Source organism: Diabrotica undecimpunctata, chromosome 3 (assembly GCF_040954645.1).
Source record: "Diabrotica undecimpunctata isolate CICGRU chromosome 3, icDiaUnde3, whole genome shotgun sequence".
Lineage (NCBI taxonomy): Eukaryota > Metazoa > Arthropoda > Insecta > Coleoptera > Chrysomelidae > Diabrotica > Diabrotica undecimpunctata.
The window spans coordinates 125,209,275-125,231,822 of record NC_092805.1 but is presented as its reverse complement, the minus strand read 5'-3'; the positions used below and the strand labels follow the sequence as shown (position 1 = coordinate 125,231,822).

The 22,548-nt window shown below is 32.1% G+C and overlaps 1 protein-coding gene across 1 annotated transcript in view; it reads left to right on the top strand.

The window, feature by feature from the left end:
• The first annotated feature begins 652 nt into the window (after window positions 1-652).
• The window catches only part of LOC140437366 (glutamate receptor ionotropic, kainate 3-like), a 62,842-nt gene continuing 40,946 nt past the window's right edge, over window positions 653-22,548 (top strand). The window contains exons 1-3 of the mRNA XM_072526855.1: window positions 653-801; window positions 6,530-6,713; window positions 11,882-12,208. Coding sequence (XP_072382956.1) covers window positions 714-801; window positions 6,530-6,713; window positions 11,882-12,208 — 599 coding nt within the window. The 5' untranslated portion in view covers window positions 653-713. The remainder of the gene's footprint in view (window positions 802-6,529; window positions 6,714-11,881; window positions 12,209-22,548) is intronic.

Genomic DNA, 22,548 nt, shown 5'->3' with positions numbered 1-22,548 from the left:
ATTGGGAATCTTCCGGCGTTCTGTGTTTCTGTGTTTTTGCTAATATATTTAATAAATTAATTTTTGATGTTTCTTCACATTAATACCATAGTTAATGCTACAGATCTTTTAAAAGTAAGATCATTTACTTAATTGTTTCTCATATTAGATGTATCGCTAATAACGCTCTTTTAGATGAACTGATGATGCTCATTGAACAGTGGGCGAAACGTCTTCATTAAACAGATAAAGTAGCACAACTCTTATCTTTTTTTATCTCCAAATTGACCGAAAACATCCCATTCACTTACTTTACAGTGCACTTTTCTATATATATATATATATATATATATATATATATATATATATATATACAATATATATTTATATAAATATATACATACATATATATTATATAACAAACTCAGATAGTCCTAATTGTGCATGGTTTGAGTGGTTTAAATAATGTAATAATACATAACTATTTTCAGTACAAAAAAAATATTTTCATTATTTTAAAATTCACACCAACACCTAAATATTCAAATTATTATGTCAAGTTCACTTCCATTATCAAACATGTGTGTCACACATTTTTGAGGTAATTGTTTAATTAGTTTTATTTCGACTCTGTTTAATTAAAATAGCAAAAAGGAAGTAACAATTAACAATGTAGCAGTTTTTTAAATGTTATCTGAGAACTATTCAGACTGAGAAAACTAGTGGAGTGAACAATGTCGACGGGATTGACGATTTTGTGTTTGTTGGTTTTTCAAAGTGTTGGTTGGATCTCCTCTGCTCTGACTGGCGAGCTTAGAATTGGTAAGTTTTGCATTATCTGAGTAATTGATAAATAATAAAAAGAATATATTATAATCATCCAAAATAACAAACGATTGTTTGTTAAAAAAACAAAAATAATTTTTTGAAATCAAACAAACTTTTGGTATAAATCAATGGGTAGTGCCAATTTAAATTTTATCTTTTTCGATATATCTACACTTTAATCTTACGATATAGAGATATTTATTGCACTTCCGGAAACAGAAATATTAGGTAACATCTCACTAGCATTTCCGAAATTACAGATTACAACAAGTTACAAATAACAGTAATATAGTAATTAAAATAGAGAACAGCGAAGAATCAGGGATCGGCAGAATTTTGGGAGGTTAAATCAACTATTAAATGTAGGGTGTTGAAACTATGCATTATATTCAGAATTTATAGGCTAATACACGGAATTTGTATTAGTCAAACAGGATACGAGAGCTGGTTGATTTGATTATGTCTTCCATAATTTTAAAAGAATTATTATTAGAAAGAAACTCTACATGACGTCTTGTAAACTCGGGTATAATATACCTTTACAACCATTGTCTATTTTGTTAATGATATTTGTATATCATATTTGTATGATAAAAATAACTAAAGCCGGTGGCAGAACGATACCGTCCTTCTGGCGGGAACACCAGAATAACTGCAACACCTTGCTCAATAACTAAATATACATTGCAACGATTATGGACTAAAAATTAATTTGACCAAGTTCATGGTATTTACAAAAGCACAAAAACATCAAAGAAATTGAACAAATATTTTCGTACAAAACGCTTAGAGCATGGATCACAGAAGATACTGATCAAACAAAAGAAATAATATGGTGAATTGCAATTTGGCATATTATTTCATTCGTATGGCAAGAATGAGAAAACTTTGCTGTACTCACAATAGTAATTTAACACCCCGGATAAGAATGCTTGGATATTATATTTTCTTTACCTTTTTCTATGGGATTCATGTCTGGATACTAAAACAATCCAACAATAAAAACTTGAAGAAGCATTCGAAATGTGGTGGTATCAGCGAATGGATCGCAAAACAAATGCACAAGTTTTCGAATAACTCAAATTTCATAAAAATCAGGTGTTGTAATATTTGGAGCACATCATGAAAGGTAAAAAATATGAACTATTAAGAAATATAATGCAGGGCAAAATCAAAGGCAGAAGAAGCGTAGGAAGACGTAAAATTTCGTGGCTACGGAATCTCCGTGAAAAGTTTGGATGAAGTTCAATTGGACTATTCAGGCCGGTAACCAAGAAAATGATAATTACCAGAATGATTTCCAGTCTCTGATAGGAGCGGAACTTAAAGAAGAGGGTGGCTTTTGATGAAGAACTAAGTATGGTGTATACTAGGGTCTATGATATCAGAAACCAACTTTGTCATTGACAACTTTGACGTTATTGTTTTCATATAACCGTATTTAAATTGATTAAACTCGTGGAAAAAGAAATATAGAAAATTAGGAATATTCCTAGGTAACGATATGATGAAGATTATGCTCTTCGTAGATAATAAAGTAGTTTTAGTAAAAACTAAAAGCCATATATGGAGACCGATAACTAATTAAGCGATGATCAGTGGGCCTCAAACAGTGACGTTTAGATTTAATAATTCCAGTCACTTGAAAATTAATGATTTAATTTTCTATATTTTATGTTCAGTAATAATTTTGGATTTTGTTCAATTTAAGTCGAATTAAGTGAATACTATATTTATATATGTATATACAATAAAATTTATTTTATTAATGACATTTTAAATATAGTAATCATCATTGTGTGCTATACTATACTCTGCTAATAGTCCATTGAAAAGTTACATTTTTGAGAGGACGCAATTTTGTTTTTTGATGTGTGGAGGTGGTTAATGTAAGCTTAAATTCAAGTTTGTGGAGTCGCCACCCTTGTCGCCTGTCGCCATCTTGGAACAAGGGAGGCAAAGGGTTTTCACGCTGTATCTCGTAAATTAGGAACTCTACAGAAAATTTTTTAAAACATAATTTGAAGGAAATTAAATTTTCTACAACCTTATTTGTATTACTTAATTTATAAAATTCAAAATAAAAATGTTACAAGCAAAAATTTTTGAACAAATTTTCTTTTGAGTATTATAACTTGTTTCTGGTCATTTTACAATAAAATGGCATCAACCCAAAAGGGGTTTTTTATACAGTAATTTTTACTACAAATTTGTTAAATTTCATGAATTTTGTTGGATTTTACAGCTCTTCAAAGTTGGCAGGGTTCTTGAATACACGCCATCTTGTAATAAGGAGTTCACAAGAGTTTTTGGCTGTATCTCGTAAAATAGCAACCCCACAGAAAATTTTATTTAACATTATTTGTAGCAAATTAAATTGTCTAAAACTTTATTTTAATTATTTTTTATCATAAAATGAAAAATAAAATAGTTAATAACAAAATAACTAAAAATGTTTAAATCAATTTTTTTTTGGACCTTATAACTTTTTTTTGATCATTTTACAATAAAAAGACATTAGAACAATATAATAAAGTGTTTACAATAATAAAAATAATTTTCTCTACAATTGTGTTCAATTTCAATAATTTCAGATATTTACAGCGCTCCCTAAGTTGAGCGGGTTCTTAAATACTAATAAGAATACAATAAAAAGGAACCATTAGGCTAAGTTTTAACCTATTTATTCATATAATTTATTATTTTGTTAAAATTCCTATGGTATTGTTAGTTTATTATTGACCGTTTTCCCGACCACCTATTAGGTAGAGTCTGTAGGCGCGTTTTTTAATTGGTATCCTCATTAATTTCACTATGTGTTTGACCTTCGTACTTTAATGGTGCTATTGAATATTCTGTATCTTTTAGTTACCCCAAGAATGACTATTTTTATGCTAATCATTGTGTTTAGCATAAGATCTTATCCTTGGTTGATTATGCTTTTTGGCTGATGCTGTTGACTGCTCCATATTTTATATAGTTTAGTGTAGAATTTTATTGTTCTGGTATTTTCCGTATTTTTTTGGCAATAGTAGTTACCAATAGTAAGTAGGTTATAAAGCAAACTGGCAATAGTGTTAACCCATCCTGTTAAGACTTTTATGCCCATCTAAACATTTGGGCCCCGCCAAAATATTCCCCAAGCTATTCTCTAATAAACCATGTAACACGTTGGTCCGCTATGAGGGCAACTATAATCAAAATGTGTGCTGAATACAAGAATCTCATATGAAATCTTTCCCGTATTATACAGAATAATAGTATGAGTGCAGCTATGATCTCAAGATGACTTATCATCAATTTGCTGTTGCTTGACCGCGCGTCGAGTTTCTGTCTTTGGCTTGGTTCAGTTCGGCGACTCAGGACTCGAGTGTGTCGACTCCTTTTGCCCGTTTTTTATATTTTGTTAGTATTATTTTTTTTCATTTGATAGAGTATGCAGGGCCAGACTGTGGACAGCGATGCAGGAACTTGGCTTTCCAAAAAAACTATTCAGGTTGAGAGTTGGACAACAATACTCGGAGACATTTGAAATAAATAATGGACTAAAACAGGGAGATGCACTTTCACCACAACTCTTCAACTTAGCTCTGGAACACATAATCAGAAGTGTAAGAATCGAAAAGCCGAATACAGTATTTCATCGAGAAGGACCAAACTTACTACTGGCATTTGCAGACGATATCAATCTAATAGGAAACACACGATTAAGGATGAACTTTCGTGAGATTTAAGGAGGAAGCAGAGAAAATGGGGCTCCAAATCAACGAAAACAAGATGAAATATATGTACATGAGCCGCAATAACCAAAGCAGACAGAATCGGTCAGAACATCACCATCGATGATTTTAATTTTGAGCATGTTAGAGAATTCAAGTATCTTGGAACAACAATAACTGAAGACAATAACGAATCACAGGAAATAAACAACAGGATCCAGGCCGACAACAGATGTTTTTTGCCCTCCAAAACCTTATAAAATCGAAATAACTAACAAGACATACGAAGATACAGGTCTATAAAACAATCATACCACCCGTTGTGATGAATGGAAGCGAAATGTGGACGATAACAAAGGCAAACGAAGAGAGACTATGTGTCTGGGAAAGAAAAATCCAAAGAAAGATCTTTGGCCCTGTGCTGAATGAAGCATCAGGACAATATAGGATAAGAACAAAGAGCTCGAAGAACTTTACCCAGACGCCAAGATCATAAAAGAAACAAAAAAGACTCCAATGGGCAGGACACCTCAGAAGACATTCTGACGAACGAACAGTAAGACTGGTGTGGGAGGAAGTCCCAACTGGAAGGAGACCGCGTGGACGCCCTCGTCTCCGTTGGCGAGATAATATAGCAGGAGACATGAGCACTATGGGCGTGGAGAATTGGATGGAGGTTGCTCAAGACAGAAAACAGTGGAGGCATGTTGTCGAGTCGGCTAAAACCCACGAAGGGTTGTAACGCTACGGATTAAAATGAAGTAAAAATTATTTTTTTGGCTTGTGCCTTCTGTTAGTATTATTTTTTAATTTTTTTTTAGTTTTTTTGGTTTTTTTATTTTCTTTAGGAATATCTAAAAGAAAAATGATATTATTAAAAGTACAATGCGTGAAATCGAACGTTATGCCTTTTTCTAGCACTGCTACGAAATTATCTAGACTTAATTAGATATTTGTAACATTTGTTGTGTTTTGGTCTTCTGTGCTTCCATGTATGAGACACAAAATACCTTAATATCACTCGCAGGATAAGATTTGAATGACCTTCAAGATTAGTGAATTGTATTTTGGCTTTATTTTCTATCATCTTACTTGCTTCAGATCTCACAGAAAGCGTTCAACCACGTATCTGGAAACATTTCTTTTCTGAATCATCTGTTGTGTACTTATTGCGTTTTTTTTTGTTGGTGAGACGTGTGTCTCACCTCTCATTTTATGGCAATGCCTTATACCGCACTCTGCCGAAAGCTCTACATACATCCGGAATATATTTCTTGTGGTTAAATCCAGCTGTTATGTACCCTGTACGTCTGAGTACTTGTAATTGCGGCCCTAAAAGCAACAATGGTATTTTTAATGGTGACTGCATTTGACAAAACATGTGATGTGACCTGGTCAAATTAAAATTTTAAGATTTTTCTGGCCAGATTGGTTCTGGTAAATTCATAGTTCATTATTTGTCCAATGTTGGCGTTTTACAAAAGCTCTTTCTACAGGTAAGAAGCAACTGGGGTATTATTAAAGGGAAATATTAAATCTCTGCTAATATACACAGATTTCTGATCCAAAGAAATAATTACTCCTGGAGGTATGTCACTGTCATCTATATTACAGGCTCATTTTGACAACATATTTGAAGAAGAAAAACTTACAGTATATTTTAAAAAAACATTTAAATAATGTTATTAGGTATAGCTTACTAATTTGTTTTTAAATAATTAATTCATTAATTGTGAATTTTCTAAAATAACACAAACAGAATTCTGGCGTATTTTCAAACTTACGAAGTTATTAATAAAGGTCAACTCTTTCTGTAGGAAAATTATCCCAGCTTCATTCTATACACCTCTAGTTGCGCTTAAATTGTATAAGCAGAATGGATATTACATTTAAATGATACGACACATTTTATATACCATTTCGTACATGCATTTTAATTTTGCAAAGCGACATATAAAATATAGTAATATCAGAGTAAAACATTACACATTTTTTTGTTACAGCTGGTATTTTCGAAAATATCCAACTTCATCAAAGTGCGTTTACATACTCCAATAATCTTTATAACTATGAAAAAGATCTTAAGGATGCACCAGTCTCCCATATAGTGGATTCTAGTATATTGAAGGATGACCCATTTACAGCGCGTAAGGGAACTTGTTTATTTTTAAAACAAGGAATAGTCGGGTAAGTTTAGTGAAAATATGACACTTTATGGAATCAGTATTAATATAATCTTATTTACTATGTTCAATGAAAATTAAAAGAAGTTGTTAAATACTTCTTTTTAATTAAGTACTTCTACAAAAAAAACTACTAATTTAATTTAATCTGTTATGTTTATAAAGATAATTTAGATATATAATATAAATTGTATACGTAGGGATTTTTAGACCTAGTTTGTGTGAAACCAAACCTTACAAAGAATAGAAAATAACACAGGGTTGTAATAATAAAATACCTTGTGAATGCGAAAACATTAATCTTTATAAACTAGGGATGGCGGTTTTTGACAAAACACCGGTTTTCGGTTATACCGGTTTTTTTTTTGTTTATGGTTTAACCTGGCGGTTATAACCGGCCAAAAAAAACGGTTTTTCCAAAAACCGGTTTTCGGTTTTTTTAATCCAATAGGTTACAAGTTTGCACTTTCAGTTTGCTTCTGTATTAATAAAATAAAATAAAATTTAAATTATGGTTTTGTTCGGAATAATTACTTGAGAATAGTAATTATGATTGGGATCCAAAATAATACCTAACCTAATTCTAATTACCGTAAAAACCTAATAACCGGTTTTTACTTTAAAAATAAAAAACCGGTTATAACCGGGACAAAAAAACAACCGATAAAACCGGTTATTGCGAAGTAAAAAAACCGGTTTTCGGTTAAAATCGGTAGGTTTTTCCCATCCCTATTATAAACTCGTGGTATAAAACATTAAATGCCGAGTGGAGTCCAAATGTACCCAACATTTTTGGGCTTATTATTATTTTTTTTTAAACACACCCACACCAGCACGTGATATGGTTATGGTTACATCAGTTAGGTGCCATTCACGCACCAGCGAGTGATATGTCTAGATTTTTTACAAGTCGTGTAGTTAGTTCGACCTTAACTTTAAGTGAGTGCTGAAGGGTAGGCACTGTGCGAAGGTTATAATTAACATTATTTTTTACCTGGTTTTGATTTTTTTTGTTTTTGGTTTTAAGTAGTTATAAAAATGATGAAAGATAGATATACAGAATTAGCAGGACCCTCACGTCCTAAAAGAGGTAAATACGATAATAAAAGACCTTTATCTAAGGCAGAATTATTAGCAATATTGGAAGAAGAGTTGTCTGATAATGCTGTAGAGGATTTTGATTGCTATTGTAACAGTGATGACGAGTTTTTACCTAATAATTCAGAGCATTCAGACTCAGAAAACGATATAGATGAACAAATAACTCAAACAGTTTATCAATCAGAAAACATAAAAGAATTGGAATGAAAGAATGATTTAGGATCTATAAAATTTTTTCCTTTTATGAAGGCTGAGAGTTTATTTAAAATTGTTGCAGGAAATGAACCCATTGATTATTTTAGGTAAATTTTTTGTTACTAATTTAGTGCAAATATTTAGCTCACTTCATGATTTCAGATATTTATTGACTGACCAGTTTCTTGAAGAAATTATTAGACAAACAAATAACTATGCTGTTGAATTGTTTGTGAGACCAAATAAAAAAGAAAAATCACGTATTACAATGTAGAAAGATGTTACTCGAGACGAATTACTTTTATTTGTGGGATTATTATTGCACATGAGGAATATTCGTCTAAACCGGATTTAAAAATATTGGAAAACTCACTATCTATTCAGCTTTAGTGTATTTGCAGACAATATGAGTAGAAATCGTTTTCTTTTACTACTGCGATCCTTACATTTTGCCGAAAATCCTCGAGATAGTGAAGTGACTCCAGTGGACAAGTTGTATAAAGTAAGGAATGTTATTAATTATTTTAACTCCCGACTGTCTTAAATATATTAATCGTGAACTTTCACTCGATGAATCCATGGTGCTGTGGCGTGTTCGTCTAAGTTTTTGCCAATATATAAAAAACAAACTCCACAAATAATATGTAATAAAATTATATATTTATGTTGACGATATCTGGAGGAATAGTATTAAAATTCATGGTTTACACAGGCATGTTAGATGATTGTGGAGGAAAAGGACACAAAGAAAAAGTTTTCCTAAATTTAATGGAAGAATTTTTAGGTGCTGGATATAGCTTGTATATGGATAATTATTATAACTCGTATGAACTAGCACAGCGTCTTTCATACAAAAAAACGCATTGCACAGGAACTATGCGAGCTAATAGATTTCCTCGGGACGTAAAGGAGAAGTAAAGTGTTAAAAAAAAATGAAACTATAACAAAGTATGCGAATGGCACAATGATCGGTAAATGGAAAGATAAGAGAGAGTTTGCATATATCTCCCCTGAATATAAGAATGATATGTTGGAAATTCTTACAAGACGACAAGAGAAGAAAGTAAAACCGATTCCAATTATCCAATATAACAAATATATGTCTGGTATAGATAAGCAAGATCAGATGCTTGCATACCATCCAGGTGAAAGAAATACTCTTCGATGGCCTTCTAAAATTTTTGAACATATTTTACAGTTGATGTTACTAAATGCCCAAATTCCGGATCAACGACAAGAATATAAGAGTTTCGCTTGTCAGTAATAAGAGCACTGTTGAAGAAATATTCTAAATTTACAGCACCAAGCAGTTCTAATCACATTTTAAAGACACAACAAGAAAAAAAGGCTAGAAAAATTTTGTGAAAGCAGTGTAAGAACTGCTACAAAAATGACAAAAGAAAAGATACGATCTACATATATGTTCAACCTGTCCTGGAGGTCCTGGCTATTGTTTAGACTGCGCTGAAATAACTCGTAAGTAACTTGATAATTGTACGCCCTATATATCGCATCTCATATTCATATAAAATTATATATTTACAAGAAAATAAGTGTATTCTAGGGAGTGTTAATTTTAGTATTTTTACGTTTATATATCAAAAGTATTATTATTTACAAATTGGAGTATTCTATTTTTTGCACTTTTATTTCTGTATATCATTTTAAGTTTTTAAATACATTTGATTTACTTATATTGTAACTTATAACTTACAAATTAGTATAAATAAGAATACATCAGGACACGCGCGAATGCGTGATTCGGCTATCGGGAGAGAAAACAGACCACTAATGCCGATCACGCGCTAGCGCGCGATGAGAAAGGATTTGACAGAATTGTGAAAATCTTTAAGATAATGATAATAATAGCTTAAAAACACAATATTAAGAAATAATAACTGTTTTAAATTTCAAAACACAAAATGCCTCCTAGCCGAGTTCTATCCGCTTCTATAGGCAGCGAATGTGTATTTTAACATAAAAAGTTGTCACCATTAATAAATGAATAATTACATTTTGAAAAAATAATATAAAATTATTAGAAATAATAAAAACAAAAATAATTATGAAAAAAGAAGAAGCATTTTAGTGACATTTTAAGTAATGATTTAATTATCACACCTGATACAAACTGTTATATTTTTTAAATTTTCTGTTCATACGAACTGATTGCACCGAATACAAAATTTTCGATATTTTCTGTCTTTATTTATGTCGCATAAGAAACACCGCTGCTTTGTGCCAATAACGGGAACAGGTTCTTCGTTTCTTACGTTTAATTTTGGCAAAATGGCTAACACGGATTGTTTTATATTGGAGTGTAACGACTTGTCATTTTGGTATCTACGAATTATATTTTTCTTGGCCCAACTCCAACAAAAACATTCTTCTCCTATCCAAGCAATTGTTTTCCAATCTGGACTGTTCAACATCTAAAGTTTATAGGCGTTAATGCCAACAATAACTAGCAGATGAAAAATTATTGCCATTGGCCACCGATTACTCTTTCTTTCTGTCGTGAATTCCTTCGCTAATTTATATTTTTTGTCCACTGCACACTTATATTATACTTTGTAATATAATGTCTGGTTTGTAATTAGTTTCTTCTTATTTTATTATTGTTATATTCTGTCAATAAAAGAATAACTACCTCATTTTTTTGGTGCGTAGGAAACTACGGTTTTATTTTCCATAAAAGCAAACATGCTTGAAAAGTCCTTCTATCTTCCTGGAAGTAGTTCCATTAGAATAAAAGTTTTATTTTTACGCAGTGTACCACACAAGGTAAGGTTTTTATCCAAAAGCTTATTAGCTAACTCAATACTGGTAAAAAAGTTATCAGTAGTTATTCCATATCCTGAATATCCCTTAGTTATTAGTAAGTAGTTATTCCATCACTATTCTTTGTCCTTGGCCTTTCTTCGGTTTGCTTTCAACTTTGCCTAGAATAATTTTTCTGTAATAAAAACCTACATTTTTTTATAAAAAAAAGTAAATAGGGTTGCATATTCACTGTACATGCCAAACTACAATCAGCCAGTATCGAAATTTTTAAGCCGTGCCTGTTCGGCTTACTCTTTATGTAAAACAGAATAGGAGCACTGCCTCGGAATGGGACTAACTGCTCATCCACGCACAAGTATGCAGATGGATTAAAAGATTTCTTGTCATTTGTTTGTACTAAAAGATTTCTTGTAAGCTTAGATAGTACATAACCTTTTGCAAGTTGTTGCGATACAAGGCAGATGATACGAGAGGCCGACATAAAGTTGGATAAAGTTGGACCTTGGCTTCAAAGTACACATATTGGGTCTTTAGCATCGTGCTAGGCTTCAAAAATAAGAAGCAAACCTATAAATGCTTGCAGTTCTTCTTGCACAAAAGAAAAGAAGGCCTTTTCAGTTTTCGCATAACAACCATACTGTACCATCTTTAGACGAATAAGTTGGATTATCGCTATTATAGCATTTTAGTCCTTTGTTATAAACAGGTTTGCCCAGATAAAAAAAAAACACCCTAATATTTGGCCTAAGATTCTTCTTCTTCACGTGCCATCTCCGCGATGGAGGTTGGCAATCATGATGGCTATTTTGATCTTAGATGCTGCTGCTCTGAATAGTTCTGAATAGTTCCTAAGATTCTATCTGACAGTAATGTTGCGTATATCACACGGCTCCTCGATATGCAGTATATCTATCTGCGTCTCTTATTTTGTCTATTAATTTTAAATCGAATATTAACTCCGAAGTAAAAATCGAAACGGTAAAATAAATATATTTTCAACTGAAATTGTGGTAAATTATTATTAAATATAGTAAATAATACTAAATATTTATATATTAAACGATTTATGTATATAATTTAATTTTTATTTAGATTGTTTGGTCCTCAGTCATCTCTCAACTTTGATATAGTCCAATCGATAACGGAAAGAAAAGACATACCACACATTTTAACACGATGGGTCAATCCGTCTCAAATGGGTATACAAACTATAAACTTTTATCCAAGTCCTGCGATTTTAGCCAATGGATTTATGGATATCATCAGAAAACTTGAATGGGAAAGCTTTACCCTTCTTCATACTGATCCGGAGCATTTGATGAAAAATAAAGACTTGATTGAAAAAGCAAAGGATGAAGGTATCATTGTTTATATTGAAAATGTTGAAAATGTGGATCCTAACAAAAAGGGAGATTACAAGTAAGTTTCTTAAACCTATTAAACATACTTATATAACAATATGGTAAATAGATTTCGTCTTTATAAGCAATAATTTTCATTCAAGGTTAAACGAAACCTGGGGGTCAGATGGTGTACACATGTTTCTTAGAGGCATGGTTAAACAATTTTGTGTATAAGTGTATACTTGCGGTTTCCGTAAGCATTAGCGGAACATAGGGGCATGTCTACCATATTTATTTATTTTTTTTTTGGCAAATAGAAAATTCATTGATATCATTAGTGATGAATGTTTTCATATTTTTCCAATAATAATTTTGACGTAATTTTTCAAAAGTTTCGTTAATTCCTCTATGGTTGGTTTTTCATTTATGGTAAGTTTTTAGTAAAATAATTTATTCTTCTTCGTCTGCTACGGTATTAATAAATCGAGTGCATTTACTAATTTGGGCCATTTTCAGAAAAATGTTTTAAGTAATATTTATTAAAATCATGATAAAGATTTTCTTTACTAAAATACAAATAAAATGTGTTCTTAAGGTCTGTGTATTCCATAAGAAATTCAAAAAAATTTTTTCGTTATTAGTTTCGTGTGTTATATCTGTTTTTGTATGAGAAGAGTCTTTCTTGTGACTGATCTGTAAGTTGTAACTTTCTTATATAATAGGTTAATTTAATAACTTTTCGTCAACAGGCGACTTTCTTAAAAATACTTTCTCCTTAAAATGAGATTTTCTTAATTAAAAAATATTTACAAACAAAAAATTTATTGCAAATTAAACCAGAAAGTAAGTATGTTTTTAGTTGTTTATAATTATTAAAATAAACAATAAAAACATTTAAGACATATTCCATAATGTAACTTTTTACATAGCTACTACATTATTGCGAAAGATGGTCATTTGAGAGAACAAAGCTCATTTTCAAATGGCTGTACAGGTGCTTTGTCAATTCTTAGACAACTTATGCCGCGTATTATCTTTTGTCTGCTCTCTAACTTACTTAATGTTATAGTCGTTGGCTTATTTTAATTTTTAATTTTAATTCAGGTTTTTGATTTATTTGTTCATTGTTTGTTTCATGTTGTTTTTAGCTTGTGGTTTTGTTAAATCTCAGCCTTATGTACTCGGGCCTGATGATGGCGCATATATTGTAAGCCTTAAAACGGGTTGCTAAAATTTAACACCAATAAAAACTACTTAAGATTTTAAGTATTGACTCATCTTCTTTTTCTTCTTCTTTAAGTACCATCTCCGCGACGAAGGTTGGCAATCATCATGGCTATTCTAATCTTAGATGCTACCCTTCTGAACCGAATGATTGATGTGCATCCGTATCATCTCCTCCATCATCTCCCCTTATGCAACCATGAGATTCTTCTCCTTCCTACAGTTCTCTTGACATGAATTTTCCCTTGTATAATTAATTAAAGTATGTTGTATCTTTCTTTACGCATAAAATGCCCCAGGTATTGTTGCTTTCGTGTCTTAATGGTTTCCTATATTTCCATTCATTTGTTGACTCTTCTCATGACTTCGTTGTTTGTTACATGCTCGATACATGATATTTTCAGGATTCTTCTCTACACCCACGGTTGAAATGCTTTTACCTTTTTAGTAGTCGACACGTTAAGTGTCTATGCTTCTATCCCGTAAAGCCGAGTCGAGAAAATATAGCACCTTGCCAGCCTAACTCTCAAGTCTAATTTCAGTTCTCGTGCATAACGTACCTCTCTCATTTTATTAAAGTTTATTCGTGCTTTCTCTATTCGAAGTTTTATTTCTTTGGAGTAATCGTTTGTGTGATTAATTATTGTGCCAAGATATTTGTAGTTTTTTTTTTTTTTTTTTTTTTTTTTTTTTTTTTATTTACAAAGAAAATAGTCGCTTCAACCACTTGGGTCATTAGCGACATTAGTTTTTACATTAGATTAAATTATATAAAGATGTATTTTTAAGAAAATTAATTAAGTCTTTGATGTTTAAATGTTCACCTAATACTGTTTTTAAATTGTTGGAAATATTGTTATTTTGTCTATTGACTGTATATTTTCCACATTCTGTTAGGAGGTGTTTAACAGTAATGTTGATTTGACAGTATTCACACACTGGAATGTCTTCCTTATTCATTAGGTACTTATGTGTAATGTTGGTATGACCTAATCGAAGTCGAGAGATTTTGACTTGATCAGCTCTTTTTAAGTTCACTAGGCACCACGGACTCACTGTCGATTTAATTTCTTTTAGTTTAGATTCCGATAAATTCCACTCATTTTGCCACGCACTGATCACTTTTTCTTTGACGAACTGTTTTATATCACTGGAAATAGTCTTTGACACTATTGTAGCATGATCGTTTTTGTAAGCTTCCCTTGCTTGGAGGTCTGCTTTTTCATTACCTTGTATTCCCATGTGAGATGGAACCCATATAAATTTGACTTCGGAACCAGTTTCTTGTAAGGCTGCAAGTTCTTTCTTGATAAGTAAGGCTATAGGGTTCTTAGTGAATAGTTGATCAATTGTTGTTAACGAGTTTAGAGAATCTGAGATAATGACGGAGGAAGACTGTTTTGTACTTTTGATATGAATGAGGGCTTGTAATATTGCATATAACTCTGCTGAGTATATAGAGGTGGCCGACCTTAATTTAAATTGGAAGGATGCATGTGGAGTGACAAATGCTGCTCCTACGTCGTTTGCAGATTTGGAGGCATCTGTATAAATGCAAAAACTTTCCCCGCAAGTCTCGAGTTCTTTTAAAAATGACTGTCTGATTACATTTGGTGATGTCTCTGATTTGTGATATTGGAGTAGTGTCGTATTGATCTCGGGAATCATGATTAACCATGGAGGGGGAGTTTTTAGATTTGAAGGATAGAGGTCAGGAATTTGCAGTTGCAGATCTTTTAAATTTCTTCGGACTCTTTCATAGAAAGGTGGATCGAACTTACTTTTTTTATAAGCTTCTAGATACCGGTCCGTAAATGTATTTCGAAACACTGGGTGGAATTTGTTACTGGCAACTGAAGATGCATACGAAAGGCTTAGATACTTCCTTCGTAGGGTAAGAGGTGGTTCTCCTGTAAGACATTGGAGATTCTTAACGGGTGTGGTTCTAAATGCACCTGTGGCGATCCGAAGTGCTGTGTTTTGAATGATTTCAAGTTGATTGGTAACGTGTTTTTTAGCCGAGTCATATACAATAGCCCCATAATCTATTTTTGATCTAACAAGTGACTTATAAATATTTAATAATGTGGTTTCGTCGGTTTCCCATTTTTTATTTGATAATGTTTTCATTACGTTTAATCCACTTTGGCAAGACTTTTTTATTTCTGAAATATGATGTTTCCATGTTAGTTTTTGGTCGAATACCATTCCGAGAAAATTAATTTTGTCTGAGAATGCCAGCGGCTTGCCACACAGCTTTAGTGTAGTTCTTTGCATCCGGTGCCTTCTTGAGAAAATCATGCATCTTGTTTTTAGTGTGGAGAATTGTACACCTACTGATGTAGACCATATCTCTAGTTTGTAAATGGATTCTTGTAAGTGTTTTTGAATCATTTTTATATTCTTGCCCTTTGCAAATAGAACCAGATCATCGGCATATAGTCTTCCCTTAACTAGCGGGGAGCAATGATCCAGTATATCGTTGATAGCGACAAGAAAGAGAGTTGGGCTCATAACTGATCCCTGAGGTGTTCCGTTTTCCTGAATTCTTTTTGTTGAAGTGGAATTATCGGCGCGCACAGAGAAAGCTCTTGACTGAAGAAAGTTTTCTATGAATCTTAGCATATTACCCCTGATTCCCCATTTGTGTAATTTTGATATAATGTTAAACCTCCAAACTGTATCGTACGCCTTGGTAATATCGAAAAACACTGCGATGGTTTCTTGATTAGTTGCAAAACCCTCATGTATCTCTGATTCTAAATCTAATAGATTATCTACGCATGATCTATTTTGACGAAAGCCACTTTGCTGTGGAATTAAATGTTTTTCTTGTTCTAAGTACCACAATAGTCTTTTGTTAATAATTTTTTCTAGAACTTTGCAGGATACATTAGTGAGTGATATAGGACGGTACGAGTCTACCTTTGTTCTGTCTTTGTTGGGCTTGAGCAGAGAAATTATAATGCTGTCCGACCATACAGATGGAAAGACCTGATTTGTCCATATAAAATTGTATAATTTTAGCAGCCAAGACATTCCACTTTCTGGTAGGTTTAACAAAAAAATTAATGGTATGCCGTCTGGACCTGGAGCGGAGTTTTTAGTTGACATTAGGGCATCCCTTAGTTCTTGCATTGTAATTGGCACATTTAGTATATTATCATCTTGAGAGTAGTATTCCAACTTCGTTTTTTCTATGCTTTGTTTCTTGAGCTTAAATTCCGGTGAATAGTTACTTGAATTTGACTCAAATTCACCGGCGAATAGCTCCGCAATTTCTTTTCGGTCGCTTATAATTTTGTTATCTTTTGCCAGGAAAGGTATTTTATTTGAACATTTTTTTCCAGATATTTTCCTTATATTTTGCCACACTTTACTTGCTGGGGTAGAACTATTTATACTTGCAACGAATTTTTGCCATGATGTTTTCCTGCATTTTTTGAGGATATATCTAGCTTCTGCTCGACGTTTTTTGTATTCTACCATATTTTCACTAGTTTTGTGATGATTATACCTATTGAAAGCTCTTTTATACGTTTTTACGGCTTCTTTGCATTCTGTGGTCCACCATGGTAAAGGTTTATGATATTTTAGTGTTTTTGTTTTTCCAATATGATTTTCTGCTGCTTTTTTAATTATTGATATGAAGGTATCTAGGTCTTTATCTATGTCATTAAGAGTAATATCTTTTATGTTGTTTATTTCATTTTGTATATATTTTGTAAAGTTCTCCCAGTCTGCATTTTTTGTATTCCATTTCGATGGGGTTGTGGTAATATTGTTATTTTTTTGTTGTGGAAACGTAATTTTAATGGGATAGTGGTCACTTCCGTATAGGTACGGGATAACGTCCCATTCTAGTGTTGGGGATAACATTGGATCACATAAAGATATGTCGATGGCCGACTGACTACCCGTTTGAATGCTAAATCTGGTGGGTCTACCATCGTTTAACAAATTAAGATTTTGTGAGGTCATACAAAATTCCACAATCTTGCCTCTAGCGTTAGTTTTTGTTGAACCCCACATAGGATTGTGTGAATTAAAATCGCCTAAAATAATGCGGGGGCTGGGGATTTGTTGCAGTAGATTATCAAAATCTTCTTGGACTATAATTTGATCAGGAGGTAAATATATGTTGCAAATATTGATTGTTTGTTCCATGTTTACTGTAATCGCTACTGCTTCAAAGCTATGTGTGTTGATTTGTAATTGCTGGGCTTCATATTGTTTATCGACGTAAATAGCAACCCCTCCACTGGCTATATCAGCGTTTTGTCTGTGTTTGAAAAAGTTTGAGTATTTTTGAAACTTGAATGCATGGCTAGAATCCTTAAAGTTGGTTTCTTGTAAACAAAGTATCATTGGGTTGATTTCAGAGATAATATGCTTTAGCATTTCGTAACGGCTGAAGAAACCGTTTACGTTCCATTGTATTATGGACGCCATTGCTTCTATTTACTATGTACTTTACGCTGAATCGACAGAGGTGTCGGATTCTTCTTCTAGATATATCTTCATTGCTATCGGGTCCATTTTTAGTTGCTTCATAATCTTACGTCTTATTCTCGTGCTTCTGTTTTTCATACTTCGGTCTTTGTAATAAGGATGAATTTTAGCTAATAGGTTCAAAAAATCATGAACATTCTCGGTATATGTTTTAACTAAGCTTAACGGATCTGTGTTTCCTTTAACATTTACAAAGAAATCGACGATTTCATCAAAACTGAGTTTAAGCGATTCTTCTTCGAATATTTTCCTAGTTGGTTCCAGTAACGGCAGTATTTCATTAGTTTTTTTTTCATGTGTTTTGGGCAAGCATGATTCTTCTTCAGTATCAGTTTTGGATTTCTTCTTTCTCCGCGTAGTTGGTACTAAAAATGTAACTTCAGTTTGTGAGGACGGAGGAGGTGTTATTACGTCTGTAATACTGCGTTTGGAACCTGTTTGTTGTACATTTTCTGATTCCTTTATTTTTGGGGAAGGCGTAGATATGTCTGTGGTTGGTTGTTTATCGATATTGTTATTATTATTTTGTGTATTTGGTGCTATGTTATGGGTTAGAGGTTGGGAAGGTGAAGATTTTTCATATACTTGTACAGTTGTCATGATAGGGATTTCATTTGGTGAGGTAGGGATGTTGGTATTGTTTGTAGGCTCTTGACTTACTGCAGTTAAGCAATTGTTTGAGAAATGACCTGTTTGATTACACTTTGAACACAGCTGGCTTTCATGAGACAAAAAAATACGATATGATATGTTATCATGAGATAATAAAATCGAGTCTGGGACCGTATTGTTGGGAGGTGATATATAGATGTAACGACGAAAACTAAGAATGTGTTTATACTCAGGGTTGGTTGTCCCAATTCTGAGAAAATTTAAAGGAGATACTAAGTTATAGCCTTGTTCTCGGAGTTCTTGTTCTATACAATCATGTGGGATAGATGGACACACATTAGATAATAATAAGCGTTGGCTTGGAGTAATGTATCTGCGAGTTTGAATTTGTTCTGAATTTACTGTAATTATTCCATTGTCAGTGTTCATGAATTCATCGACCTTTGCCACACTGGATAGATAAACACATATTCTATTGTTAGATATCCTAGACGAGAAAAGTATATTTTTCGGACTAATTTTCGTTCCGATGGATATAAGATATTCTTCTAGTTTTATTCCATTAAGGGAGTTGAAAATTATAGCTTGATTTTTTAAAGGGAATTTCGGTTGGGTAAGAGCTCTTGAGTAACTTTGTTGTTGATTGTTAGTATTGTTGACAGTAATAATTGTAGCATTATTTTGAAGTTCCATTATTTCCAAATAACTATTTGTACCCCCTCAGGCCGGACCTGCCTTGAAGCAAATCAGACTGATAAGAGGCACGAAAACTAATTAATAAGAAACCTGTCTTTGTTTTTATTTCTTACTTTAGTAGATTGTTTATTTACTTCAAAATAAAATAATAATTGTGCATCTTACTTTAGTTTTAAAGATGCAAAGAGACTGCACTCACTACTACTTATCACTACATACTTATTTGATTAGGAAAATTAACTATAAGTGGATAAAAATTATGAATAATTATTTTAAACTTGGTAAAATTAAAAATTCAATTATCACTAATTGCTATAACTGATAGCGTGTTTACACTTCGATTCTACCTCCTTTGTATAGTATATTTGAAGAATAAGCTGGAGTAAATTCTCAGAATACTCATCTTCGAACCTCGAAATACATAGGCGTGCACATCTTCTAACTAAAACGTAATCTTGAAAGAAAAGTTTGCGTTCAATTTATTTGGATATTTAGAACAAAGAAATTAATCCAATCCAATACTGGTTTAAAATAAAAAGATACACATAAAAAGAATAAAAATTCTATTATTTGTGAAACATACAGTTAATATAAAATAATAAAATACAATAAATTATACTGAAACGTAAAATACATACACAAAAACTGTAAGTTTTTTTTTATATTCCTATTAATAAATAATAATATTCTTAGTACTAATAATAAATGAAGTTGACGGTAATTAGTTCAAATGTAAAATAACCTTCTGAGCTACAGTTTAAAGTTAAGCTTCCTCATATTGTGTTTCAGACGAAGTGTTATCCGATCCGGGATGAATTATTATTTATTCCGAAGGTTCTATACTGCTATTTATTATATGATCAAGCTCCCACATATTTTTCTCAATATCTATAACGTGATTAATACATTTTTGTTTTTATTAAAATACATTAAAAATATATTTAGTAAAAATACAAAAATACATTTTTAATGTTCAGTCGTTACTTCGGATATTGTTTTATGAAAAAGAATAGTAACATCTGACAATTTAAAAGTTGTATTATTTCGAGCAACATTACCTTTAACTTCGGCCCATACTAATTCAATCGGATTTAGCTCGCAATGATACGGTGGTAGGCGAAGTATTTCAATTCCTCGTTTTTTGGCTATCTCCTCAATGATATATTTTTTATAATTTTGTTTATTAATTTTAGCAAGCTCTAATAATTCTGCTTTTGTCATTGTATCGTCAAAGATTAATTTCTTAGAAGTTAACCACATTGCAATTTCATCTTTCCTAAAGTGAGTAGTTGGTAAACGTTCAACTAATCTAGAGTGGTAACTTGCATTGTCCATCACAATAACTAAATTTTTAGGTATGAGTTCAATCATCTGTTCGAAATATTCTTCAAACACGTCTCCGTTCATCTCTTTGTGATAATCATAGGTCTTTTTTGATTCAAACAAAAGTAAACCCTCCTTAAGAAATCCATTCATACTACCTATATGGGTAACAATTAATCGTCGACCTTTACCTGTTGGTTCCTTGAAACCAGTTGAATATCCTTCCAGAAATGCTTGTCGACATTTTTTTATAGTTTTGTCTTTCCAAACTCTCCCTACAAATGCAAAACTTTCCAAAGTTTGTCTCTACTTATTGTGGGTAAATCGGGATCGTCGCTAATGGCTTGTAAAACTTTATATAAATTTGGTATTTGTTAAAAAAAAAATGAGTGGACCATTCTACGAATTGCATTTTTGAAAAATTCATCCACATTCACTTTCGACAATTTTGGTCTTCCAGGTCTCGGTTTGGGTGGCGGTATACCAGCTGATTTTTTCTCTTTTAAAATGTTATATACAGTTGATTTTGAATTATCCTATTACTTTAGACGAAATTTCAACTATACTATCAACAGTATTGGAAGGATTGTGTTGCTTATAATAATTGTAGACATTAAGGATAACACTATTTTCGTTAAGTGATAAATAATTCAACTTTTTTTTAACTGGTGTATAATCACACGTATATAAACTCAGTATTCACTCTTGCAAAAAACAACTGTGTTAGATCTCTTCACTCGATTATAATCGACTGAACATTCTGATATTAATGAATGACTATTTAAAGACCATTAACCATTTTATTAATCATTGGTTTTCCAAACAAAATCGAAATTTATACTATTTAAGATAGCGTTCACATTTATAAGAAACCATCTTTCGCTAATCGACTTTTTCTATCTAAACTATCAAAAGACCATTAACTAAATACCTATGTATTTTAAGAGTTTCTTTATTTCTTGTTATTTAATGGGTCATTATCATAACGACAAAAATAACCATAAATAACGTTACTAAAATAAACAGATTTATATAAATATAATATGCTTTGAAAATGGTTTAAATATCTAACAAACCGAAACGAATAATGTAATACCCTTAAAGTACGTCTATGACCAGCTGAATCATCCCTAGCCTACACAGTTCTAACAATAGCAGGTATTTAAATTTTACGATAATCCATGTGACATGGAAAAATTTCTATCTAAGTAGTCAAACCCAACGTAAAATAAGCTAAAATATTGACGTTGTACGAAAAGCACACGTACTAAAATATGCTTAACAATTTAGTTTTTTTCTGAGAATTTACTCTAGCTTATTCTTCAAATATACTATAGTTTTCAACTTGTTCTAAATATTTACCGTTAATTGTCAGGCTTTCATCATTATTTTGGGTTTTTGATATCCTCATAAATTTAGTTTTCTTGATGTTTATTGATAATCTATGTTCTTCTCCATACTCAACTTTCTTGTTCATTAGCTTTTCGAGGTCCTAGAGGTTGTCAGCTATTATGATAGTATCGTCCGCATATCTTATGTTGTTAATTGGTGTTCCATTGACCTTTATTCCTGCTGTTTCTACCTCAAGAGCTTTTTTCATAATTTATTCAGAGTATAGTAGTAGTAACAATATACACCCCTGTCGCACTTCTCTTTTAATTTCGAAATCTTCTGATGTGCGTTCATTAATGCGTATGCGTGTTGCTGTTTATAATATAGATTTCTTAAAATTCAAAGGCCATTGAATTGTAATTGTTTTGCTTTGAGGACGTCCATTAGCTCTTTGTGGCAGATTTTATCGAATGCCTTGTAATCTATGAAACAGACGTACATATCTTGTTCATATCCAAGCATCTCTGGATTAGTACGTTGAATGCAAAGAGAGCTTCCACGAGTATCTATGCCTCTATGTAATGCTAATTGGGTTTTTTCAATATCCATATTATATATTTGGTAAATGCGTTTATGGATGATCTTCAAAAACATTTTAAGTGTGTGAGATGTCAGGATTATGGTACGGTGGTCGGTGCATTCTCTAGCATTTTTTTT